The sequence below is a fragment of the Hyperolius riggenbachi genome, chromosome 6 (genome assembly GCF_040937935.1).
Source record: "Hyperolius riggenbachi isolate aHypRig1 chromosome 6, aHypRig1.pri, whole genome shotgun sequence".
Classification (NCBI taxonomy): Eukaryota; Metazoa; Chordata; class Amphibia; order Anura; family Hyperoliidae; genus Hyperolius; species Hyperolius riggenbachi.
The window spans coordinates 130,266,011-130,292,992 of record NC_090651.1 but is presented as its reverse complement, the minus strand read 5'-3'; the positions used below and the strand labels follow the sequence as shown (position 1 = coordinate 130,292,992).

Below are 26,982 nucleotides of genomic sequence, written 5' to 3'. Positions count from 1 at the left end.
TGCCAGTTGTCAGTCCTAACTTTAGCCAATGACCCTTATTTTGTCCCACCAGTTGTCAGTCCTAACTTTTGCCTCTACCCTGACTCTGCCAGTTCTGTCATAAGTCCATATCCTGATATCAACTCTACCTTACTTCTGTGGGTCTGACATTGACTTCTATATGTAGTTAAGTAAAGGCAACAGCAACAAGCACTGACACAATTTTAAAGTCCTTGCTTGGGGGCATCAATTGGTGATTGGATCCAGTATTACGTTACACCTTGCATGCGTGCTCAGGACTAAGAAGACAAGATCAATATGTAGTAAGAAGAGAGAGTAGATTGTCCAACACTGCAGCCCTTGGTGTAAAAAAAGCTTTATTTGAAGGTTTCATGGCCACAGACCCTCTGAGGACGCTAGACAAATGAAACGGACGTTAGTTGCTCCAATGCTGCCCTACAGCCACACCTTGGGGATTGGGTACATCAACATATTTTAATCATGCATGTTGTTAAATGAAAAACCTCCAAATAAAACTTTTTTACACAAAGAGCTGCAGTGCCAGACAATCTCCCCTCTCTTCTTACTGATATTGAGATCACACTGCCAGGTTTGCACTCTCCTATTCTTTGAGGCTCTTATACAGGGAGCCCTGACCTGGTAGTAATTCACAGCAAAATAGACCTCTGCTTAGAAGGGGTAGTATCCCAATGATCCATGTGGAATGCTCTAGTGAAGAACAGAGAGTACTCTACACTCTGGAGGACCCACGATTTCTACCAGGACCAGTGTCAACAAGGCCCTGACATCCAGGCAGGAAAATTTCTCATTGGAAACTGGATCATGTCTACTGAGTTAAATAAACAGCAAGTTGTTCTGGTACAGCTATTTCACCTCTGCCGCAGGGGCAGTAAATAATAAACGGTATATTGTTGAAACTTTATTCAACACAGTCTTTTTAAATGGGTTTTAAACGTTTTTACTCTATTCTGGAACCTCTGTTCAAGCTTCTCTTCATATTGCCAAGTTCACCCCTGATGGAGGGGTGTTACCCCTTGTTTCCTATCTACAGAGAGCGACTTCTTAACCTGAGTGGGGTCAGGTCATAACATTCCCACCCACCTATACAGCGGTTGCCTTTGTGGTAACCCACGTTTGTAAGTATAAACTCTTATATGCCTTACTACTACCAATAGCTTCCTGAACGTAGTACACTATTTTTGGCTCTTTGTGTTCCTTTTTCTCCTTCTGCAAGTTTATTTCTGGATTACTTTCATTTGACTCACATGCTGTTTTGATTGCAAAGGGGTGAAAGGGGTTGAGCAAACAGAAATAATCAGTATTGTATTCATGGATTGGAAACGCAGCCACTGAGTGCCTGGATAACATTTGTGCCCAAATAGACATTATACCAATGTTAACTTTCCTCTAAAGAAATCCCTAGACCACAGGGTACTCCATATAAAATGTTCACTATGTTTTTTCTTTGATATAGCATTCGTGCCAAACCAAAGTATAGTAATTACAAGACAGACAGTTAGTATTCTGTTCATTCTTGTGAAGGGACGTGACTCTTCATGTAAAATGCGGGTCTTGGTTGGTCGTATAATTCTCTCCCACTGGGTAAAGATGGCATTCCTCGCTCCTGACCACTTTCCATGTCCCATAATCCTCAGCTGGTAAGGTGTACAGGGCCCAAAGAACACTTGCCATGCCAACTTTGGGTCTGTGACAGCAAGAGACAGAATACTGGGGTGAACCCCAATTTCTTTGGATATGTCGGTGATATAATCGATGTAGTCTGTCTGGAAAGCTTGTGTCCTTCCCATGCCATACCTATAAAATCACGGAAAAGAACATTATGATATACAGTACACATTAAAATTATCTTAATTTGTGTCTAATTAGCTATCTATGGACATTTCTACCCACAGAGAAATGGAAGTGGCAACTACCACTTGAATGCACTAGCCATCAATCAGGTAGGAAGCATATTTGTCTGCTAGATATCACATAAATGTGCTAACAAGATATTTTTTAACATGGTGCCTTCATTGTTAATATACCTTTTCAACAGAAATCTGATGAAGTGACTCTTGGCCGTGAAGTGCATGTCAGGCAAGATCTGAACTGTGTTGATGAAGCATGCCTTTAGAGATTTTAAACTGTGTCTTTGAATGTTGTGGATACTTATACTTCCTTTATGTGAATGTATTTTGAATAGAGCAATTAAAATCATGTTTTATATAGAAGTACCGGTAACTGCAGCAGCCGCTTAACAAAATAAAATTTGCTTTGTATCAGCATTTGTTGTTTGGTAGTTGTATTCTGAAGTGACTGCATTTGAGGAGTCGGTGTGCAGTGAGTCTCCAGGTGTGAGTGTACAGAGGGTTAATTACTTTTGCTTTTAATTGACCACACCCCCTTAGCATCTTTAACTTATATAATCTTATGTAAGTGTTGGGAAGATAAGCCTGAACTTTGCATCATGCTTACTGTGAGCAGGTGTCTCCCTCTGGCATAGCTGGCTCTTATCGCCTCACCCCAAAGCAAATATGATTTATCACCCTAGAATTAATTTAGATATAATCCTGCAGGGCACCATTCACACCCAAAAGGAAGGTTGAAACATAGAGATGGTAAACTGTTGCTATTTATGCGACACAGTGGTAAGATAATAATTCGCTGTCATCACTCCCTCCTCACCCCCCTGCATGCCAATATATAACTAAATAGATTCAGATCATTTACCATATTTTTTCGGAATATATAAAACACACCTTTTTCCCCAGAAAATGGCAGAAAAAGTCTCTGCATTTTATATTCCAAAGACAGGGAGTCTCTGACTTACGATCGCCTGCCCATATGAACTGCCGGGATGACCTGTATCATCCCCCTGGGCGGTCCTCCAGTCTCCACTGCTCCCTTATGTAAAAACAATTAGCGGCAATTCCAGCAGACCTCTCCTGCACAGCTTCCCTTCGTGCCGGCATCTGCTGGTGATGACGCGACCAGCAGAAGCTGACACCAGAGGAGTGGCGCCGCAGATGAAAGGTCTGCGCTCGCCACTGGAATCGCTGGATGAGGTGTACCACACTAATTGTTTTTACGCATGGGGAGTGGAGGAGACCAAGGAGGGGGGAGACCAGAGGACCACAAAGGGTGACCGGAGGACCACAGGGGAATAGAAGGGGACACACGGGGCAAAGAAGGACATAGGGGGACATGAGAATGACATGGAGGACACGGGGAGATAGAAGGGGACACACAGGGCAAAGGAGGACACAGTGGGACACACAGTAGGAGCAAAGGAGGACACCCTGGTTTTAGCCCTCTAAACCTAGGTCCGTCTTATATTTCGGAAGTGTCTCAATTTCTGAAAAATATTGTAGGTCGTTCTGGAGGTAATTAAAAAATACCCCCCGTTACATGGTCATACAGCTTATTCCTCGATTTGTCTGATTACTGTCTCTTCCCCTGCTTTTGCCTCTAGTAAAATACTGAAGTGTAACAAAACACCTGTGAAAATATTGATGAATTAGCAAAGAAAACCCTAAAATACCGAAAGCGGTATTTTCCCGACATGTTTGATGAATTGAACCCTATGACTGTGGTAAGGGTTAAAGGGGACCTGAAGTGAGAGGGCTATGGAGGCTGCCATGTTTATTTCCTTTTGAACAATACCAGTTGCCTGGTGTCCTGATCCTCTGCATCTAATACGTTTACCCATAGACCATAAACAAGCATATGCAGATCAGATCTTTCTGACAAAATGAGCTGCATGCTTGTTTCAGCTGTGTAATTCAGACACCACTTCAGCCAAAGAGATCAGCAGTACTGCCAGGCAACTGGTATTTTTTAAAGAGAATCAATATGGCAGCCTCCATATGCCTCTCCCTTTAGGTTCCTGTAACGTTGGCGGAGTCGTTTTCGTGGTCGGCGCACAAGACACGCACCGACACAACAAAAACCCTCCACCAGCGTATAATTTAGTGAAGACCCAGGCTAGGTGCACAGCCCCAGCAGAGGGAAATTCCCACCGGCAGGTGGCGCTGTGGAGTGCAGGCGAGCACAGCCACAGATGCCAGATGGGAATCGCACAGACCCAAGACAAGGCAGGGCTAAACAGCCCTCTAAGAGGCAGAGCACAGAGACAGAGATGAATGTGTGTTCTCCAATCTAGTCGCCACCCGGCGACGGAGAACACACATCAGCAGAACAAAAAGCAAGAACGCAATCGCCAAGAATGGCGATTGCAAAGAGACACCAGACAGAGCAAGACAGGACACGAGAATAGCAAAGGCACAGAAAATAACAAAGAAGATACGGAAAACAACAAACGCTAACTAAACGAGAACACCGCACTCAATCGCAACAGCAAACGCGTTTATGGCGCAATCTCTGCACGTTAAGTGCAACAGAGACAAGCACGCCACCCTGACTAACCAACGACACATAAACACAAAACAGAACGTGAACGCTTGCTTAACTGTTACCTCACCGAGCCTACAGCAAGCGTTCGTAACAGACAAGACAGACAAACAAGAAACAGGAATAAGGTAGAGGGATCCACAGCCACTACCACTAGAGGCTAGTGCAATCCCGGCAAGACAGATCAGAAGGACCCACAGCGCTAGCGCTAGAAGCTAGTGCGATCCAGGCAGGACAGAACAGAAGGATCCACAGCGCTAGCACCAGAGCCTAGTGCGATCCAGACAAGACAGATCAGAAGGATCCACAGCGCTAGCGCAAGGCTAGTGCGATCCAGACAAGACAGATCAGAAGGATCCACAGCGCTAGCGCAAGGCTAGTGCGATCCAGACAAGACAGATCAGAAGGATCCACAGCCACTACCGATACAGGCTAGTGCGATCTCGGCAAGACAGATCAGAAGGACCCATAGCGCTGGCGCTAGAAGCTAGTGCGGTCCAGGCAGGACAGAACAGAAGGATCCACAGCGCTAGCACCAGAGGCTAGTGCGATCCAGACAAGACAGATCAGAAGGATCCATAGCGCTAGCGCAAGGCTAGTGCGATCCAGACAAGACAGATCAGAAGGATCCACAGCGCTAGCGCAAGGCTAGTGCAATCCAGACAAGACAGATCAGAAGGATCCACAGCGCTAGCGCAAGGCTAGTGCAATCCAGACAAGACAGATCAGAAGGATCCACTGCCACTACTGCTAGAGGCTAGTGCGATCCAAGCAAGACAGATCAGAAGGATCCACAGCGCTAGCGCAAGAGGCTAGTGCGATCCAGACAAGATAGATCAGATGAGGTAGCCCGTAGCAACCGCTGCTCCAGCTTACACTCCAGAATACAGATCAGAAGGATCCACTGCCACTACCGCTAGAGGCTAGTGCGATCCAAGCAAGACAGATCAGAAGGGGCTACCAGTAGCAACCGCTGCTCCGGTTAGCACCCAGACAAACAGAACAATTTCCTGTCGACCACTGCTGGGACAAGACAATCGCAACAGACAGACAAAACAGATATGCAATCTAACTGCACTAGGAAACTGCCTAGTACAGTTCCAAGAATTACCCTAAGGTAAACTTTAACAGATCAACAATGGCTGACACTCCAGGAGTGTTTCAAACAAACCATGAAAGGGAAATGACCAGCCAAGCATTCTGGGAGCAGAAGGCTCTTATAGTGCCAGTCATCAAAGGAGGCAGGTAAGGGAATTTGCATAACTAATGTATGCAAATTCCTCAGCAGCAAAACAGACCAGAAACTTGCAATGGAAAGACAAGTCTCTTTTCCAGAGACCTGCCACCTTCAGACTCAAGAAATGGTCAAACAGCTGTCTGTCTATGCAGACAGCTGAGCGGATCGTCACAGTTCCATTTAAATTGTGAGGTTTTCTCTGATGCTGGCTGTCAGTGCTATAGAAGTAGACAATAACAACCACATATTAACATAGATGTGTGTTTATTTTTAATCCACACCTTTTAATCCTCTACATTTCCCTTCAATATCCCTTTTAATTAAAAAAAAAAACCTCTTCGTGATCTTTATGTTTTGCTTAGTTCTTCACCCACTGAAGAACTATTTGCTTAGTTCTATACCCACTGGTTTGTTTATTTGTTCAAACACACCCTTTTAATAATCACATAGGGATTACATTCAAGTGTGTATTTCTTTTGCAACTCCTCCAATCCCTCAATGAACTTTATAGTTTTTATGTCTTAACAAAAGGGTCAAAGTCAGGTTTCTTAGGCTCAATGCTTATTGGCTACTTGTAATGTTATGAAGCCCAGTTACTAACAACTATTTCATGTAGCAGCAATTGGCTGATGCTGCTTTGATGTCTTTTAGGTCTTGGTAATTGCATTACATAATATTAGTAGTAGCTGCTTACTGTAATTCTATGTTTAAAATAATGATCAAATTTATTTTACTTCTCATCATGAACTGACATGATTTTTATGTATTTTGACCACTTGCCGACCGCCCACTGCACAGAGGCGGCCGGCAAGTGGATCCCGCAAGGAACGCCGCATGCACAGAGGCGGCGGTCCTTGTACGGGCATGGGCGGAGCGATCGTGTCATTCGTGACGCGATCCTCCGCCGGCGACTGGCTCCGCCCCCCTCGTGCTGTAACTCGCCGGCCGTTCAGAAGCGCCGGCGGGTTACTAGCACCCGGATCGCCGCATACAAAGTGTATAATACACTTTGTAATGTATACAAAGTGTATTATACAGTCTGCCTCCTGCCCTGGTGGTCCCAGTGGACCACCAGGGCAGGCTGCAGCCACCCTAGTCTGCACCCAAGCACACCGATTTCCCCCCCCCGCCCCCTGATCGCCCACAGCACCCCTCAGACCCCCCCCCCCCCGCCCACCCCCCAGACCCCTGTTTGCACCCAATCACCTCCCTAATCACCCATCAATCACTCCCTGTCACTATCTGTAAACGCTATTTTTTTAAATGCCCTAAACTGCCCCCTGCTCCCTCCTGATCACCCCCCCCCACTCCTCAGATTCACCCCAGACCCCCCCCACCCCCCAGACCTCCCCCCCTGTGTACTGTATGCATCTATCCCCCTGATCACCTGTCAATCACCTGTCAATCACCCATCAATCACCCCCTGTCACTGCCACCCGTCAATCAGACCCTAACCTGCCCCTTGCGGGCAATCTGATCACCCACCCACACCAATAGATCGCCCGCAGATCCGACGTCAGATCACCTCCCAAGTGCAGTGTTTACATCTGTTCTCTACCCTAAACACCCACTAATTACCCATCAATCACCCCCTATCACCACCTGTCACTGTTACCCATCAGATCAGACCCTAATCTGCCCCTTGCGGGCACCCAATCACCCGCCTACACGCTCAGATTGCCCTCAGACCCCCCCCCTTATCAATTCACCAGTGCATTATTACATCTGTTCTTCCCTGTAATAACCCACTGATCACCTGTCAATCACCTGTCAATCACCCATCAATCACCCCCTGTCACTGCCACCCATCAATCACCCCCTGTCACTGCCACCCATCAATCAGACCCTAACCTGCCCCTTGCGGGCAATCTGATCACCCACCCACACCAATAGATCGCCCGCAGATCCGACGTCAGATCACCTCCCAAGTGCATTGTTTACATCTGTTCTCTACCCTAAACACCCACTAATTACCCATCAATCACCCCCTGTCACTGCTACCCATCAGATTAGACCCCTATCTGCCCCTAGGGCACTCAATCACCCACCCACACCCTCAGAACGCCCTCAGACCCCAGCCCTGATCACCTCGCCAGTGCATTGCTTGCATCTATTCCCCCCTCTAATCACACCTTGAGACACCCATCAATCACCTCCTGTCACCCCCTAGCACACCTACCCATAAGATCAGGCCCTAATTTGCCCCGTGTGGGCTCCTGATCACTCGGCCAAACCATCAGATCCCCCTCAGACCCACTTCCGATCACCTCCCCAGTGCATTGATTGCATCTATTTTTCCCTCTAACCACCCCCTGAGACACCCATCAATCACCTGTCACCCCCCTAGCACTCCTATCCATCAGATCAGGCCCAATACAACCTGTCATCTAAAAGGCCACCCTGCTTATGACCGGTTCCACAAAATTCGTCCCCTCATAGACCACCTGTCATCAAACTTTGCAGATGCTTATACCCCTGAACAGTCATTTTGAGACATTTGGTTTCCAGACTACTCACGGTTTTGGGCCCGTAAAATGCTAGGGCGGTATAGGAACCCCACAAGTGACCCCATTTTAGAAAAAAGACACCCCAAGGTATTCTGTTAGGTGTATGACGAGTTCATAGAAGATTTTATTTTTTGTCAAAAGTTAGCGGAAATTGATTTTTAATGTTTTTTTTCACAAAGTGTCATTTTTCACTAACTTGTGACAAAAAATAAAATCTTCTATTAACTCGCCATACACCTAACAGAATACCTTGGGGTGTCTTTTTTCTAAAATGGGGTTACTTGTGGGGTTCCTATACTGCCCTGGCATTTTAGGGGCCCTAAACCGTGAGGAGTAGTCTAGAAAACAAATGCCTCAAAATGACCTGTGAATAGGACATTAGGCCACTTAGCGCACCTAGGCTGCAAAAAAGTGTCACACATGTGGTATCGCCGTACTCAGGAGTTTTGGGGTGTATTTTGGGGTGTATTTTTACACATACCCATGCTGAGTGGGAGAAATATCTCTGTAAATGGACAATTGTGTGTAAACAAAATCAAACAATTGTCATTTAAAGAGATATTTCTCCCACCCAGCATGGGTATGTGTAAAAATACACCACAAAACACATTATACTACTTCTCCTGAGTACGGCGGTACCACATGTGTGGCACTTTTTTACACCCTAAGTGCGCTAAGGGGCCCAAAGTCCAATGAGTACTTTTAGGATTTCACAGGTCATTTTGCGACATTTGGTTTCAAGACTACTCCTCACGGTTTAGGGCCCCTAAAATGCCAGGGCAGTATAGGAACCCCACAAATGACCCCATTCTAGAAATAAGACACCCAAAGGTATTCCGTTAGGAGTATGGTGAGTTCATACAAGATTTTATTTTTTGTCACAAGTTAGCGGAAAATGCCACTTTGTGAAAAAAAACATTTAAAATCAATTTCCGCTAACTTGTGACAAAAAATAAAATCTTCTATGAACTCACCATACTCCTAACGGAATACCTTGGGGTGTCTCCTTTCTAAAATGGGGTCATTAGTGGGGTTCCTATACTGCCCTGGCATTTTAGGGGCCCTAAACCGTGAGGAGTAGTCTTGAAACAAAAATGACCTGTGAAATCCTAAAGGTACTCATTGGACTTTGGGCCCCTTAGCGCAGTTAGGGTGCAAAAAAGTGTCACACATGTGGTATCGTCGTATTCAGGAGAAGTAGTATAATGTGTTTTGGGGTGTATTTTTACACATACCCATGCTGAGTGGGAGAAATATCTCTGTAAATGGACAATTGTGTGTAAAAAAAATCAAACAATTGTCATTTACAGAGATATTTCTCCCACCCAGCATGGTCATGAGGTTGAGGAAAATGCATATGACCATGAAGGTAAAAAAAAGGAAATTTATATTGTATGCATATTCTCATACAAGAGCACTGTCACCTGCAAGGATCAGGATTCAATCAATCATGTGACAGTTCATGGCTGAGTGTTATACAGACACATCGCTAGCCTAGAGGCTATGAAGGGGGTGGAGGGATGATGCATGGCACACAATGTAATAGCTTCCCAAGGGTACGGTCTCAGGAGTTAATCAAATGTTGTTGTTGGCATACTAGATCTTTAGGTGATCTTGGAGGGCTTCTGTACACATGCTAGATTCTTTAAGTCCTTTAAGCCTCATTTCCACCTGGAGGGTACGCGTTCTGCAGGGACATCAAAAGTGCATAGACTGAACTGTCCTATTCATGAGCTACAATTCACTGGGGAATCACAAAGCATGGTTGCACGCATTTCTGCATGTTAGAGCCCTTTTACACTTAAAGGACTACCGAGGCCAAATTTAGACATTTTTTTTTTTTAAAGTTAGATACCTGCATTAGTTTGGAAGACACGGAGGACGCCATCCGCGCCCTCCGTGCCGTTCCACCGGGTGCCTGCCGCTCAATTGCCCCCCGAATGACTCCCGACCGCATGGCCCGGGTCGGCTCTCCTGCCTGCACAAAGATGGCCGCCGGAGCTGGCCGCGGCTGCGCAGCCTGCATAGCCGCGAGTGCGGTTGCGCAGCTCTAGGGCCAACCCCCCGATCCACGTTACAAGAACTGTGGATCAGGGGGTTGGCCCTAGAGCTGCGCAGCCACACTCGTGGCTATGCGGACTGCGCAGCCATGGCCATCTCCAGTGGCCATCTTTGTACAGGCAGGAGAGCCGACCCGGGCTCTCTTCGCCTGTGTGTTTTCCTGGTCTCTGCTTCCTCCTGGATAAGTGGCTGGTCACTAGTAAGTAGGCAGACCTACTTGTGACCTGTGGCTGTGTGACTGTCCCTAAAGAGCAAGGGTTCCACGGGGGCAGGGTGGAAGGGAGCGCAACTTTTACACCCTCGCCCTAGGTGCAATTTAGCCTAGAAACTGCCCTGGTTCTATTTATCATCAGGCTTTGCAGGATTCTGAGGTTTTAGATAAACAGTTTCTCACTCACATCTGATAGCCATTTGCCAATTCATTGACTGAAGACCCGAGACTCTGATTTCACTTTCAACTTCTATAATAACCCTAAAGGCGGCCATACATCAGGTGACTTGGTGGCCGATCGACCATCCGATTTGATTATTACAGTCAGATCAGATGCAAATCAGTGCTGCCAAGACCATGCATCGATCAGACATGCTGCAAGATGTGGAACCGGCATGCTTGACCGGGTGCATGGCAGTAACAGCGTGCGATATTGGGACGAGCAATGAATGAGACAGGTTCCCTGGCTCTGTCCGACAGAGTGAAAAGGTGCCCCCCTGGTGCCCCATGCAGTATACTTTACCTGCTGGTGTCTGTGACTGACTCCATCCTCCGACCTCATACACGTGCCCCACATGGTTGCCGGAGTATATGTGGGCGCATGTGTGAAGTCACAAATATTCCCACGTTATGCAGGCAACCACGTGGGGTGTATATGTGGTTAGAGCATGGAGCCAGTGGTGGACACCGACAGGTAAAGTATACTGCACGGTGATCCGCGGGCACATTTTACACTAGGGGTACTGCGCCAGAGGTGGCAGATGCGGCATCACAAGGCCATTTCCGAAGAGATTTTATGCTGAAATTGATCAGGTACCGGCCTGCAGTGTATGGGCAGACAACAGATCTCTTTCCAATCAGATTTGATCAGAGAGAGATCTGTCTCTTGGTCGATCTGCGGATTCACTTACTCAACACAGAAATGTTAGTGGAACATTCTTTTTTTATAATACTTACTTGTTAATATTTTGTTTAATTTGTTTATCTACTTTTAGAACTTATTTGAAAATAAATTGACGTCACATTCCTATAAACTATAGAAAATTTTAAAACGTCCACAAATTTTTAAAGGGAACCTGAAGCGAGTAAAATTATTTAAAATAAATACATGACGTGCCTGGAAATTAACATTATATACTAGCTTCACCGTCAGTTCCTCTCAGAAGCTCACCATTTTCTTCTTACAGTGACCCCTTCCAGTTCTGACAATATTTTGTCAGAAGTGGAATATACCAGTTATGTCAGTTATATATCAGCAGCTGTCAGTTACAACTGAATGTGCAAGGTAATGCCCATGTTTCCCTATGGCTCAAGTGGGTGATATTACAGTTTAACAGTGTATTGACCAGGAAGCTGTTATGGGGTAGTGGCCATTTTTAAAATGGAGGACGTAGAATTCCATTGATCACAGTGGACAAATGGGACGCAGGAGAGGTGGAGGAGTAGACTACATGAGAGGTAAGTATGACCTGTGTATGGTTATTTTGACTTTTTTCAGTTCAGGTTCTCTTTAAGTACCACTGCATTATTGGCAGTTGAACTGTAGTATGTTTAGCAGAAATGACACCCACATATCACCAGGGCCAACAACAGTCACTTCTTTTAAAGGATTAACCAGCACAGTGATTAAAGCATACTTGAACTGACATGTGACGTGTTCAAATACCCATAGCTATACAGTACCTTTCTATTTTTCTGCACTGCAACTGTTAAAAAAACTAGTGTTGCTATCTGTGCAAATGATGCTGTAGAACAGCAAGTAAAAAGTTCTGAAATGCTGAAAAGATCAACCGGCCATTACTTCTCTTTAGAATTGTCTTAAAACTGCAGCCCTTAAAGGGAACCTAAAGTACCTGTAAAAAACCTGGGGCTTCTGCCAACCCCTGCAGCCATCCTGTGCCCACGCCATTCTGTAACGATCCTCCGGTCCCCTGCTGCAGTTCACTTTCTCTTTCACCGGTCGCCGTCCACTGCACTTGAGCAGCCCTGTCCGCATCCATCCTCATTCGCACTCCCGTCGCCGGGAGTGTCCTGCAGAGGCACAGTAGAGATTTTCTCGTACTGCGCCTGCAAGACACTCCCGGCGATGGGAGTGCAAACAAGGTCGTGCGTGGCCAGGGCTACGCAGGCTCAGTGGACGTCGACACGCGAGTCGGCGAAAGAGAAAGTGAGCAGCGGGGGACCGGAGCATTGTTCCAGGATGGCGCGGCAACAGGGCAGCTGCAGGGGGCTGGCAGGAGCCCCAGGTAAGTGAAACTTTTTTTTTACCAGTACTTCAGGTTCCCTTTAAACTTAAAATAAAAAAATATGAGACTCTGTTCTACAGTATGTTGCTAATGTTGTATTTACCATTAGTACTACACATACAATTTATTATCTCACCGTGCACTTGTGCACTGCTAGGATCCCAGATTTGATTTCCAGCCAAGACACCATCTGGTTGGATTTTTTATGTTTAGCAAGATAGATCACAAATACTCAATAATGAAGTGTGTAAACTCATAATTAATTTAGGTTAATGCACTACATTTATTGCGGCTCCTTCTCCAAAGAAGACTCATCTTCCACCATTGGTGAGTAGATTTACTAGCATACAGTATCCTCCATCATAAATATAATGCAAGTGCACAGTGGTGTCTAGTCAGCCCACTCGATGAAGTACCATTACCACCACATAAATAAATAGTTTATTAAGACTATAGTGTACAGGTTAGGAACAAACAGAGTCACCATTGCCCCCAGTAACCACTGTGGCTGATATAACTATAGCAACCCTCTTAGTGCGTATATCCTTGCCTACAGACACAAGCAATGGAGAGTGGACTCAAAGGTCCACAAGTGCATGTGCGCATAGGTACAATGTACTTCAGTCAGGGCTAATGTAGTCAAGGTCTTACTAGGTGTTACAATTTAATTTATATCCATGCACATACTGTATAAATACTACTACTCTCAAACGAGTCCTTACCATTTGTACTTCTTGACCTTGCTTTTGACGATATGATTTTCCATCTTCTTGGCTGTTGGTAGACCAATGACTCCTAAATGAACGGGATAAATAGGAACCATTAGCTTAGAAATATGTGCAAATTCAATCCAGTCCAGTGCAGATCAGAAAGCACAGGCCTCTGCTTTCTTATTGTTTACTACCTTGATAAAGAGGTCTTATATGATCACAAAACACTAGTCATATTTTATGTAGTTTATATATGTTACGGCCAGAACCCGAAGTTTGGTCACTTTGCGTTCTGGCCGGCCACTTCGGGCTCTGGCCGGTCAATGTGCGAACTGGCCGCGGCGGTGCGGCCAATGTTAGAAATGAAATGATTGCAGTAAAGATTAATGTATGTTCAAAGTGCGTTCATTTAATGAAATAAAGCCGGCGGCAATGTAACAAATGAAGCCGCCGGCTTTCTCTCCTCCCCCCTGCCTCTCTATCTCTCTCTCTCTCCTGGCATCCGGCGGGGACATGCGTGTCCCCCCAGAGTCGTTCGTCGCAGCAGGGAATCCTGCTGTTCGTTTCTGCAGAGCGGGTGCTGGCAGAAGCAATGTCTGCAGCCTCCCCGCTCTGCTGCCCTGGCGCGATGAACGAATCTCGGGGACACGCGTGTCCCCGCCGGCTGACCGAGAGAGAGAGAGAGAGAGGCAGGGGGGAGGAGAGAAAGCCGGCGGCTTCATCTGCTACATTGCCGCCAGCTTAATTTCATTAAATGAACGCACTTTTGACACATTTGGCCGCAGCGAGACGGCCAGAACATACATTAATCTTTACTGCAATCATTTCATTTCTAACATTGGCCGCACCGCCGCAGCCAGTTCGCACATTGACCGGCCAGAACCCGAAGTGGCCGGCCAGAACGCAAAGTGGACAAACTTCGGGTTCTGGCCGTAACATATACAAAGATTTAGAGATATTACTTTGTCTATAGATTTGTCTTTGTACATGGCAACTACAGGGGCATTGCTTCAATAAATGCAGCTATCGATCCAAGCAGCATGTTCTGTGTTCTGTTCTATGAAGGATGGGGGGGGGGGGGGGGAGTGATGAGCGGCATAGCAGACAAGCAAGAGGTGGTAAATGGTGCATGGTCATTGCTGGTCATTTAGTGATCCGGCATGGTGGATTGCTAAATGAAGTCAGAGACACCTGTACTGACGCTGTATTTTTGCCTAAATCAAACACAAGCAATCTTTTTGCCATGGAAATAAAGGCAAGATGAGGAATATATTATAGATAAAAAGAACCCCCAGCATGCAACTGTTCGGCACTGACTACTAAAGGGCCAGTGCTCCTTAAGTATGTAATAACTCCAAATCATAACAGCAGAAAAAGTTTTGAAAGTTTTGAATGCAGGATTAGCATCTTTATCACTTAATACACACAGACCAGTTGCTATTGAAAGTAGATTTTTATGGTGACAATCCCGCTTTAAGTTTTTGTGGTGCCTTTTTAAAGACCATCCCAACACAAAGATCTAAACATACCATCTAATAGCTTTGTGATGCTAGAGGCGTAGCTAGAAATGGCTGGGCCCCAAAGCAAAGTTTTCTTTTGGCAGCCCCCCCCCCCCCCCACCACCCTACCCGCAGCTCCTCCTGGGTAAGGGCGGTGTAGCTTGGGGGCCCTAACAGAGGAGCGGGGGAGAGGAGGGTGCCACTCAGGAAGAGGGTGCCACTGGGTGTGTAGGATTATGCCACTAGGTGGGTTGAGGGTGCCACTGGGTGGGGAGGATGGCAGAGGAACATACAAATCGGTGGGAGGAGGGTGACAATGGGTGGGGAGAAGGGAAGAGGTGGGTGCAACTATGTGGGGTGAGGGAGGTGCCACTGGGTGGGTAGAAGGTTGTTACAGGGTTGGGAGAGAGGAGGGTGGTGGGGAGGAGGGTGCTACATGGTGGGGAGTAGGGCAGAGGACGGTGCCACTGGTGTGGGGAGAAAGGGAGAGGAGTGTGATAATAGGCCAGGAGGAGGGGAAAGAAGGGTGCCACTGGGGTGGGGTGGAGGGTGCTGCTAGGTGGGGAGGAGGGGGGAGGAAGAGAGAGGAGGGTGCCTCTAGGCGGGGAGGAGGGTAAAGAAGGGTGCCAATGGGGTGGGGAGGAGGTTGCTACTAGGTGGGAAGGAGGGTGCCACTGGGGTGTGGAGGAAGGAAGAGGAGGGTACCACTAGGTGGGGAGAAGGGGAAAGAAGGGTGCCACTGAGGTGGGGAGGAGGTTGCTACTAGGTGGGGAGGAGGGTACCATGGGGTGAGGAGGAGGTTGCTACTAGGTGGGGAGGAAGGGAGAGGAGGGTGCCACTGGGGTGTGAAGGAAGGAAGAGGAGGGTGCCACTAGGTGGGGAGAAGGGGAAAGAAGGGTGGGAAAGCTTTTTTGGATTTGGATTTGGATTTGGGTGCCACTGGGGTGGGGAGAAGGGTGCTACTAGATGGGGAGGAGGAGGGAGAGGAGGGTGCCACTGGGGTGGGGAGGAAGAGAGAGGAGGGTGCCACAAGGGGGGGGGGGTAGAGAAGGGAAATGAGGGTGCCACTGGGGTGGGGAGGGAGGAAGAGGAGGATGCCACTAGGTGGGGAGGAGGGGAAAAGAGGGTGCCACTGGGGAGGGGAGGAGGGTGCTACTAGGTGGGGAGGAGGGGGGAGAGGAGGGTGCCACTGGGGTGGGGAGGAAAAGAGAGGAGGGTGACACTAGGGGGGAGGAGGGGAAATGAGGGTGCCACTGGGGTGAGGAGGGAGGGAGAGGAGGATGCCACTAGGTGGGGAGGAGGGGAAAGGAGGGTTCCACTGGGGTGGGGAGGGAGAAGAGGGTGCCACTGGGGTCGAGAGGGAGAGGAGGGTACCACTGGGGTCGGGAGGGAGTTAGAGGAGGGTGCCACTGGGGTGGGGAGGGAGAGGAGGGTGCCACTGGGTTGGGAGGAGGGGAGAGGAGCGTGCCACTGGGTGGGCACTGCATTGCCTCCCTCCTGTGCCCCTTGCAGGCCTTGAGTAATCTTGGGATGCAGGGAGACGGGTCTGACATCAATCCTCCCTCTCCCTCCTGAGTCCCCCTCAGTTCTTGTGCAGCAGTGCGTGTATTTCTCACCTGCTACATGCGTCCCAGCAGCCAGCTCCTCTCTGCTTCTTTCTACTTCCTGTTGGGAAACAGAGGGGAGGTGACGGCTGGGACGTAAGCAGTAGGTGACAGATACACACACTGCTGCACAAGAACTGAGGGGGACTCAGAAGAGAGAGGGAGGGAGGATTGATGTCGGCCCCCTCCCTGCTAGTGTTGGGCGAACAGTGTTCGCCACTGTTCGGGTTCTGCAGAACATCACCCTGTTCGGGTGATGTTCGAGTTCGGCCGAACACCTGATGGTGTTCGGCCAAACTGTTCGGATATATGGCCGAACTAAGAGCGCATGGCCGAACGTTACCCGAACGTTCGGCTAGCGCTGTGATTGGCTGAACGAGTCACGTGGTTCGGACCCGAACGCGCTCTGATTGGCCGAACGGGTCACGTGGTTCGGTTAAATAAATACCCGATCCACGTCATTTCTCCGCCATTTGTCTGTGGGTTTAGCTTTGGGTAGGCAGGCAGGGTAGTTCTCTCTCCAGCCAGGCTAGCCAGGGTCCCCCAGTCATTGTGTCACTGCTGGGAATAGTAGTACACCGCTCACCCACACTATATAGCATTGTGTTTACTGCCACTCTGTGTGCCTGCTGGGAACAGTAGTACACCGCTCACCCTGTATAGCATTGTGCTCTGTGTCGCTGCTGGGAATAGTAGTACACCGCTCACCCACACTATATAGTATTGTGTTTACTGCCACTCTGTGTGTCTGCTGGGAACAGTAGTACACCGCTCACCCTGTATAGCATTGTGCTCCATGTCGCTGCTGGGAATAGTAGTACACCGCTCACCCACACTATTTAGCATTGTGTTTACTGCCACTCTGTGTGTCTGCTGGGAACAGTAGTACACCGCTCACCCTGTATAGCATTGTGCTCTGTGTCGCTGCTGGGAATAGTAGTACACCGCTCACCCACACTATATAGCATTGTGTTTACTGCCACTCTGTGTCTCTGCTGGGGACAGTAGTACACCGCTCACCCTGTATAGCATTGTGCTCTGTGTCGCTGCTGGGAATAGTAGTACACCGCTCACCCACACTATATAGCATTGTGTTTACTGCCACTCTGTGTGTCTGCTGGGAACAGTAGTACACCGCTCACCCTGTATAGCATTGTGCTCTGTGTCGCTGCTGGGAATAGTAGTACACTGCTCAGTGCTCACCCACACTATATAGCATTGTGTTTACTGCCACTCTGTGCCTCTGCTGGGAACAGTAGTACACCGCTCACCCTGTATAGCATTGTGCTCTGTGTCGCTGCTGGGAATAGTAGTACACCGCTCACCCACACTATATAGCATTGTGTTTACTGCCACTCTGTGTGTCTGCTGGGAACAGTAGTACACCACTCACCCTGTATAGCATTGTGCTCTGTGTCACTGCTGGGAATAGTAGTACACCGCTCACCCACACTATATAGCATTGTGTTTACTGCCACTCTGTGTCTCTGCTGGGGACAGTAGTACACCGCTCACCCTGTATAGCATTGTGCTCTGTGTCGCTGCTGGGAATAGTAGTACACCGCTCACCCACACTATATAGCATTGTGTTTACTGCCACTCTGTGTGTCTGCTGGGAACAGTAGTACACCGCTCACCCTGTATAGCATTGTGCTCTGTGTCGCTGCTGGGAATAGTAGTACACTGCTCACTAGGGATGCTCATTCGGATTCCGCGGAAATGCAATTTCCGAAATTCCGATCGGAAATTGCATTTCCGCATCGGAATGCGGAAATCGGTAATGCAAGTGCGGTAGGCGGATTTCCGCCGGAAATCGCGGAAATTTCCGCCGGAAATCGCGGAAATTCCGCCCGACTTTAACATTGATTTTCTCAAAAACTATAAGGTCTTTTTGAAAACCTTTTTTTGCATCTTGTTCACAAGATTCAGTTTAATAACCCCTAAAGATTTGGTGTTTCTAGGACTTACGGGGGCTTTGCTATTAACCTCTAAAGTCGGCGGATTTTTACTGTAATGTAAAATGCAGAAAATCTGCTTCTGCCTATTTTCTGCTTTTACATTACAGGAAAAATCCTCCGACTTTAATGGTTAATAGCAAAGCCCCCGTACATCCTAGAAACACCAAATTTTCAGGGTTTATTAAACAGAATCTTCTGAACAAGATGCAAAAAAAAAGTTTTCAAAAAGACCTTATAGTTTTTGAGAAAATCGATGTTAAAGTCGGGCGGAATTTCCGCGATTTCTGGCGGAAATTCCGCATTGGAATGCGGAGATTCGTAGCTGAAAGCGGAATCGGTATTTGGCAATGGCGGAATGCGGAATTACCGCGGAATCGGAAATTGGCATTTCCGACCATCCCTACTGCTCACCCACACTATATAGCATTGTGTTTACTGCCACTCTGTGCCTCTGCTGGGAACAGTAGTACACCGCTCACCCTGTATAGCATTGTTCTCTGTGTCGCTGCTGGGAATAGTAGTACACCGCTCACCCACACTATATAGCATTGTGTTTACTGCCACTCTGTGTGTCTGCTGGGAACAGTAGTACACCACTCACCCTGTATAGCATTGTGCTCTGTGTCACTGCTGGGAATAGTAGTACACCGCTCACCCACACTATATAGCATTGTGTTTACTACCACTCTGTGTGTCTGCTGGGAACAGTAGTACACCACTCACCCTGTATAGCATTGTGCTCTGTGTCGCTGCTGGGAATAGTAGTACACCGCTCACCCACACTATATAGCATTGTGTTTACTGCCACTCTGTGTCTCTGCTGGGAACAGTAGTACACTGCTCACCCTGTATAGCATTGTGCTCTGTGTCGCTGCTGGGAATAGTAGTACACCGCTCACCCACACTATATAGCATTGTGTTTACTGCCACTCTGTGTGTCTGCTGGGAACAGTAGTACACTGCTCACCCTGTATAGCATTGTGCTCTGTGTCGCTGCTGGGAATAGTAGTACACCGCTCACCCACACTATATAGCATTGTGTTTACTGCCACTCTGTGTCTCTGCTGGGAACAGTAGTACACCACTCAGCCCCCACTGTATAGCATTGTGTTTACTGCCACTCTGTGTCTCTGCTGGGAACAGTAGTACACCGCTCACCCACCACTGTATAGCATTGTGCTCTGTGTCGCTGCTGGGAACAGTAGTACACCGCTCAGCCACACTATATAGCATTGTGTTTACTGCCACTCTGTGTCTCTGCTGGGAACAGTAGTACACCGCTCACCCACCACTGTATAGCATTGTGCTCTGTGTCGCTGCTGGGAATAGTAGTACACCGCTCACCCACCACTGTATAGCATTGTGCTCTGTGTCGCTGCTGGGAACAGTAGTACACCGCTCACCCACCACTGTATAGCATTGTGCTCTGTGTCGCTGCTGGGAATAGTAGTACACCGCTCACCCACCACTGTATAGCATTGTGCTCTGTGTCACTGCTGGGAACAGTAGTACACCGCTCACCCACCACTGTATAGCATTGTGCTCTGTGTCGCTGCTGGGAATAGTAGTACACCGCCCACCCACCACTGTATAGCATTGTGCTCTGTGTCGCTGCTGGGAACAGTAGTACACCGCTCAGCCACACTATATAGCATTGTGTTTACTGCCACTCTGTGTCTCTGCTGGGAACAGTAGTACACCGCTCACCCACCACTGTATAGCATTGTGCTCTGTGTCGCTGCTGGGAATAGTAGTACACCACTCACCCACCACTGTATAGCATTGTGCTCTGTGTCGCTGCTGGGAATAGTAGTACACCGCTCACCCACCACTGTATAGCATTGTGCTCTGTGTCGCTGCTGGGAATAGTAGTACACCGCTCACCCGCCACTGTATAGCATTTCTGTACTGCCACTGTACTGCTGCCAGTCAGCGTGTACTTTAAGGATAAGTGAAATGAAGAAGAAATCCTGTGAAAGAGGGAGGGGCAAGGGAAGAGGTGTTTCCCCTGACGGTTCACGTACAGGCCACAGTGGAGCACCGAAGAAAACCCACTCAATACCGCCCATGTTGTCCAGGAAATCAACCCTCACAAATCCAAAAGAACAGGACCAGATAATTAATTGGATGACCTCTCAAGCGTCCAGCAGTGGGTTAAGCAGCACCAGCAGATCACGCACGAGGTCCGAGTCCTCAGCCAGTTATAAGGAGCCAGTGGGCACAAAGCTGACACAACCGGCAGCGACACCACGCACACAACTGCCAAATAACCAGTCCGAAGAATTTCCTCAGGACACAATGGGGTATTCGCAGGAGCTATTCCCAGCCCAACAAACTTCCACCTTTCAAAGGTCAATGGAACAGCCAGAAATTTTGTGCCCGGATTCACAACCATTGACTGTGGGAAATGCACCGCGCACTGAAATGCAAGGCGAGTCCGAGGAGGACTTTGAAACCCAAATCCCAGAGCAAGTTGGGCAGGAGGGGTTTCAATTGCAGGAGGTCGGCCGAGAAGATCTTGAAGACGACGTTGGAGTGTGCTGCGCAGACTTGTTGTGGGGAGCTCTACTCCACGGCGGCGGCCCACAATCACATATGACGAGTTTGAGGAGATGGAAGAGGAGGAGGGTATGGACAATGTTGACAGAGACCCAGATTTTGTATGTGAAAGAGAACATCGCCGTCGTAGCAGCAGCACAGATGAGTCTGTTGAAGAACCCACTGCTTCACGAGTTCGCCTTGTGCCACAAGGTAGGCAGCCCGAAATTTCAGGCACCACAAGCGTGGAAGTTCAAGTGAGACGCAAAAGAGGCGCAAACAGAAATCGCCAGCAAGGCAGGTGCTCCAAAGTCTGGCCTTTCTTTGAAGACTGCAGTGAGGATGGTACCACGGTGATTTGCAAGGTGTGCAAGACCCGCCTGAGCAGGGGGAAACATATTAACAACCTCTCCACCACCAGCATGACCCGCCACATGGTATCCAAACATCCCACTCTGTGGCCGCCAGGACAGGGTACCAGCAACACTGCCTCCCTTGGAGTCACCAAACTCACCACCAGACCCTCCTCAGCAGCAGCAGTAGCCCAGCCATTGCGTGGTTCACAACAACATTCACAAACATCAGACGACGCTGACACTGTCACTTTCCGGAATAGTGCTCTTGAGGTCTCCCAGTCATCAAACACAACAACCAACAGCCGTTCAGTGTGCAGCCCTACGGTTCAGTTGTCTGTCTCGGAGATGCTTGAGCGCAAGAGGAAATTGCCAGCAAATGACCCCTGGGCCGTGGCACTAACAGCCAGCATAGCCAAGCTTCTGGCCTGCGAAATGCTGCCATATCGAGTGGTGGAGACAAACAGCTTCAAGGGCATGATGTCAGTGGCCATCCCACGTTACGTGGTTCCCAGCCGCTACCACTTTGCACGCTCTGCAGTGCCTGAGTTGCATGAGCACGTGGTCAGCAAAATAACCCGAAGCTTGAAGAATGCCGTTGCCTGCAAGGTTCACCTCACCACTGACACCTGGACGAGTGCGTTCGGCCAGGGTCGATACATCTCCCTTACCGCGCACTGGGTGAACCTTGTGGAGCCTGGCAGCGATTCCTCACCTGCTACGGCGCGGGTGTTGCCCACGCCGCAAACAGCTGCACCGCCGTCCCTCCCACTAGATAACAACAGCAGCACCTACCTCTCTGACTCCTTCTCCTCCAACGCATCTCAAAGCTGTACCTCATCCGGAAACGCTAACCCAGCAGCAGTAGGATCGTGGAAGCAGTGCAGCACAGCTGTTGGCATGCGTCAGCAAGCGTTGCTGAAGCTGATCTGCCTTAGGGATAAGCAGCACACAGGGGAGGAAATTTGGAGGGGAATAAAGGAACAGACGGATTTGTGGCTGGCACCGCTGGACCTGAAACCGGGCATGGTTGTGTGTGATAATGGGAGTAATCTCATTCGCGCTTTAAGGTTGGCTAAGCTGACACACATCCCTTGCTTGGCGCACGTGATGAACCTAGTAGTTCAGCGGTTCCTGAGGACATACCCAGGCGTGGCCGATCTTCTGTTGAAGGTGCGACGAGTGGCCAAACATTGTAGAAATTCCAGTACTGCTTCGGGGGCACTCGCCAAGATGCAGGAGCGCTTCAATCTCCCCCACCATCGCTTGCTGTGTGATGTCCCTACGCGCTGGAATTCTACGCTGCACATGCTAGCCTGCTTTTGCGAGCAGAAGAGTGCAGTGGTCTAGTACATGACGGCGCAGTACCGAGGGGCGCATCCGGACAGCTGCCAAGCTTCTGTGGATCCGATTGGGCCAACATGTTGGACCTCTGCCAAGTCCTCCAAAATTTTGAGCAATCCACGTTGCTTGTGAGCAGTGACAACTCTTCAGTCAGCATTACCATACCACTGCTGTGTTTACTGAAGAAGTCAATGTTGAAAATCAAGGAAACAGCTGTCATGATGCAACTGGGGGAATCTGAAGGAGAAAACGATCAGCGTGATAATACCAACATCAGGCCATCTGCCTCAGGAAACGCTGGCCCCAGCAGCTATGACGAAGAAGAGGAGGAGGAACAGCTGGAGTTGGAGCAGGAATTTCATGCCACCACTGACGAGGGCCAGAGCGATGCACGTTGGACTTCCACAATTCAGCGCGAATGGTCAGCAGAAGCAGACCAGGAAGAAGGTGACGACTATGATGCATCACAACTATCACAACACTCACAAGAGGATGATGAGGATTCTGGCAGGACTCTGGCACACATGGCTCAATTCATGCTAGACTGCATTGAACGCGACCCACGCATTGTGCGCATTCTGGACAACACCAATTACTGGGTTTATACCCTTCTGGATCCACGGTACAAACACAATGTTCCAAAACTGCTTGAAGAAAGAGTCAGACAGGTCAAAATGGAAGAATACCAGCAGGCCCTTGTGGAGACTTTAGAGAGGAGATTGACATCCTCCTCCTCCTCTAGCCAGTTGTAAGCCGACAGACTGACTTCCGCAAACCCAGGACGACCAGGAGGGCAGCAAACAACACAAGCCGCAGCTAGTGCCCAAAGGGGAATGGTATCGGCAGACTTCTTGGAGTGGGAACATTTTCTGACACCCATGCAGCAGCCCACAGAACAGCAAGCGTGCAGATCCACCTCCAACACCGATCGCCTGGAGAAGATGGTCAAGGACTACATGTCAGATGGCGTAGCTGTGTTGAACAATCCATCTGCACCCTTCAACTATTGGGTATCGAAGCTAGACACCTGGCACGAACTGGCAATGTATGCAATAGAGGTGCTGGCTTGCCCGGCAGCCAGCGTTATGTCGGAACGCTGTTTCAGTGCTGCCGGAGGCATCGTCACAGATCGGCGTATCCGCCTCTCCACAGAAAATGCAGACCGTCTGACTCAAATTAAAATGAATCAATCCTGGATTGGAAATGACTATGCAACACTCCTGGACCCCAACCAAGTAACATGAACAATGACCATCTGTGATGGGTTAGCGTTTCCGGTCCCTGTTTATTGAACCTCTTATCTGTATTACATTTATGACTGCATGGCGGCAAAAAGCATGCTATCCGCACGCTTCTTGTCCTCATGCAAGGCCTGGGTTGTTGTGTCTCAAAGCGTGGCCTTCTCCTCCTGCGCCTCCTCCTGTTCCATCACGTGTGCTGCTGCTGGGTTAGCGTTGCCGGTCCCTGTTTATGGAACCTCTTATCTTTATTACATTAATGACTGCATGGCGGCAAAAAGCATGCTATCCACACGCTTCTTGTCCTCATGCAAGGCCTGGGTTGTTGTGTCTGAAAGCGTGGCCTTCTCCTCCTGCGCCTCCTCCTGTTCCATCACGTGTGCTGCTGCTGGGTTAGCGTTGCCGGTCCCTGCTTATGGAACCTCTTATCTTTATTACATTTATGACTGCATGGCGGCAAAAAGCATGCTATCCGCACGCTTCTTGTCCTCATGCAAGGCCTGGGTTGTTGTGTCTGAAAGCGTGGCCTTCTCCTCCTGCGCCTCCTCCTGTTCCATCACGTGTGCTGCTGCTGGGTTAGTGTTGCCGGTCCCTGTTTATGGAACCTCTTATCTTTATTACATTTATGACTGCATGGCGGCAAAAAGCATGCTATCCGCACGCTTCTTGTCCTCATGCAAGGCCTGGGTTGTTGTGTCTGAAAGCGTGGCCTTCTCCTCCTGCGCCTCCTCCTGTTCCATCACGTGTGCTGCTGCTGGGTTAGCGTTGCCGGTCCCTGTTTATGGAACCTCTTATCTTTATTACATTTATGACTGCATGGCGGCAAAAAGCATGCTATCCGCACGCTTCTTGTCCTCATGCAAGGCCTGGGTTGTTGTGTCTGAAAGCGTGGCCTTCTCCTCCTGCGCCTCCTTCTGTTCCATCACGTGTGCTGCTGCTGGGTTAGCGTTGCCGGTCCCTGTTTATGGAACCTCTTATCTTTATTACATTTATGACTGCATGGCGGCAAAATGCATGCTACCTGTGCAAAGAAAACAAACATTTCCCGCATTTAAAAGACAGTTTTCCCTTTGAAACTTTAAAATCGATTTTCTCAAAAACTATAAGCTCTTTTTACTAAAAAATGTTTCCCTCTTGTACCCCTCCCAAGGTGCACATACCCTGTAAATTTGGGGTATGTAGCATGTAAGGAGGCTTTACAAAGCACGAAAGTTCGGGTCCCCATTGACTTCCATTATGTTCGGAGTTCGGCGCGAACACCCGAACATCGCGGCCATGTTCGGCGAACGTTCGCGAACCCGAACATCCAGGTGTTCGCCCAACACTACTCCCTGCAACAAACGATGCGCTGGACTGGAGTCTGCATTTAAGCCCCCCACACTCACACACTATCCCTCCACTGTTTAAAAGGAGTTTCAGGAACTGCCGAGGCAACTGAACACAGAAACCGGGCCACTGTTCTACATGCAAGGATGCATGTAGAGCAGTGGCCTGGCTTCCGCGTTCAGTTGCCATGGTAACGGTGACACTCGTCAGTTCCTGAAACTGCTTTTAAACAGCGGAGGGATAGTGTGGGGCTTAAATGCAGGCTCCAGTCCACCGCATCGTTTGTTAGTGAGGGAAGGGTAAAAAAAATAAAGCCAGGACCAGACCCCGGGCCCCCTCTCCCCTTCCTTGGCTACGGGCCCCATAGCATAGCAGCCGCTATGGCTGCTATCCTTATTCCTATGCCAGTGGCTCAAATAGTACCTTTTTGTGTGCAGCAAGGCTTCTGCTGCAAAAAAAAAATCAAATCAAATCTGATCACATTCCCAGAAGCAGCTGATAATAACACCAGGTTCTGTTGGTAGGTTGGTGCCTGGCTTGCATCATCCTGGTTTGCAGACTGAAAGAGGGCAAGCACAGACTACACCATGCAGTAGAAGTGGCCAGTAACTGGCTAACTAACCAGGTATTTTAAAAAGTGTAGCTGTTCCTTGATTAGCTGTTATCAAATAAGTTAAAGATAATTCAAGCTATGCCACTGAATGTCTACATAAAACTAGAAACACGTATGCCTGGAGTGGGTCCTTACATTTGCTTCCCAGCAGCCTATCCCTGAAAACATTTCCACCCTTTCTTTCAGCATGCTGATTATGCACCAGGAAACTGGCACTTGACGCCACTACTCTAAAAAGCAGAGTGTAGAATACAAAAGGAAGTCTATGGACCTCCCAGTACATGAACATGGACCACATATATCTTAAAAATAAATAATTTCATGGATCTAGATTTTTGAGCACAAATTAATATAAGTGTCAATACCATGTCAGTGTCCTGCTGATAGAAAGTTTACGCTATTTCACTAAAACTGCACTCTTTTTACCTATGTCACAGCGAGTGCTAAATACTTCAACGTCACTCTACACAGGAGAAAGAACAGGTCTGCCCACAGGAGGAAGAACATTGTTCACGTGAGACCCGGTGGCACTGCATTTTCTTACACTAACCTCCAAAATGTTAAATTGTAGTCCTTTTTTTTTTTTGTAAGACATGGATCCAAACAAAAAATACAGTAAATACATACCCTTAAATACTTTGCTGACCCATCGAGCCTGTAGCTCCACTGTTGGCATTGTAGGTCCAAGAGGTTGTATTAGTCCCAGAAAAGCAATGGTTGGTTTTTCCAAATGAACCGGGAAAACATATTTGTACAAGAAAACGTCATTATCATTAAGTTTGATGAGTGAATCGTCGAGAAAAGGAAATTTAGAATTGTATCCTGTAGCAAAAATGACTTCATCCACTTCAGCCACAGTGCCATCTTCAAAGGTGACAGATGTACCGGAGAATGATGCAATGCCAGGCTTCACCTTGATTGATCCTTGCAAAATATGACTAGGGAGGTAGTCATTCACCATTGGATGCTTTAACCTTTAGATGAAAACAAAATGCATAGTAATAACTACACAAGATTTCAAAGTTTAAAATTTATTCCTTGGTAAATTATAGATATATCATCATTAATAATCAGTGATTACTAATGAATCCGGCACACTGTGCAGGTAACAATTGAATTTATCTACA

General features: G+C 48.2%; 1 protein-coding gene across 4 annotated transcripts in view; it reads right to left on the bottom strand.

Moving 5' to 3' along the window:
* Positions 1–985: 985 nt before the first annotated feature.
* LOC137521107 (dimethylaniline monooxygenase [N-oxide-forming] 2-like) overlaps positions 986–26,982 on the bottom strand; it is a 128,104-nt gene continuing 102,107 nt past the window's right edge. For all 4 annotated transcript variants that reach the window (XM_068239907.1, XM_068239909.1, XM_068239908.1 and 1 more), the window contains 3 exons: positions 26,483–26,829; positions 13,395–13,467; positions 986–1,815 (listed from right to left, as the gene is read on the bottom strand). In XM_068239907.1, coding sequence (XP_068096008.1) covers positions 1,386–1,815; positions 13,395–13,467; positions 26,483–26,829 — 850 coding nt within the window. In that variant the 3' untranslated portion in view covers positions 986–1,385. The remainder of the gene's footprint in view (positions 1,816–13,394; positions 13,468–26,482; positions 26,830–26,982) is intronic.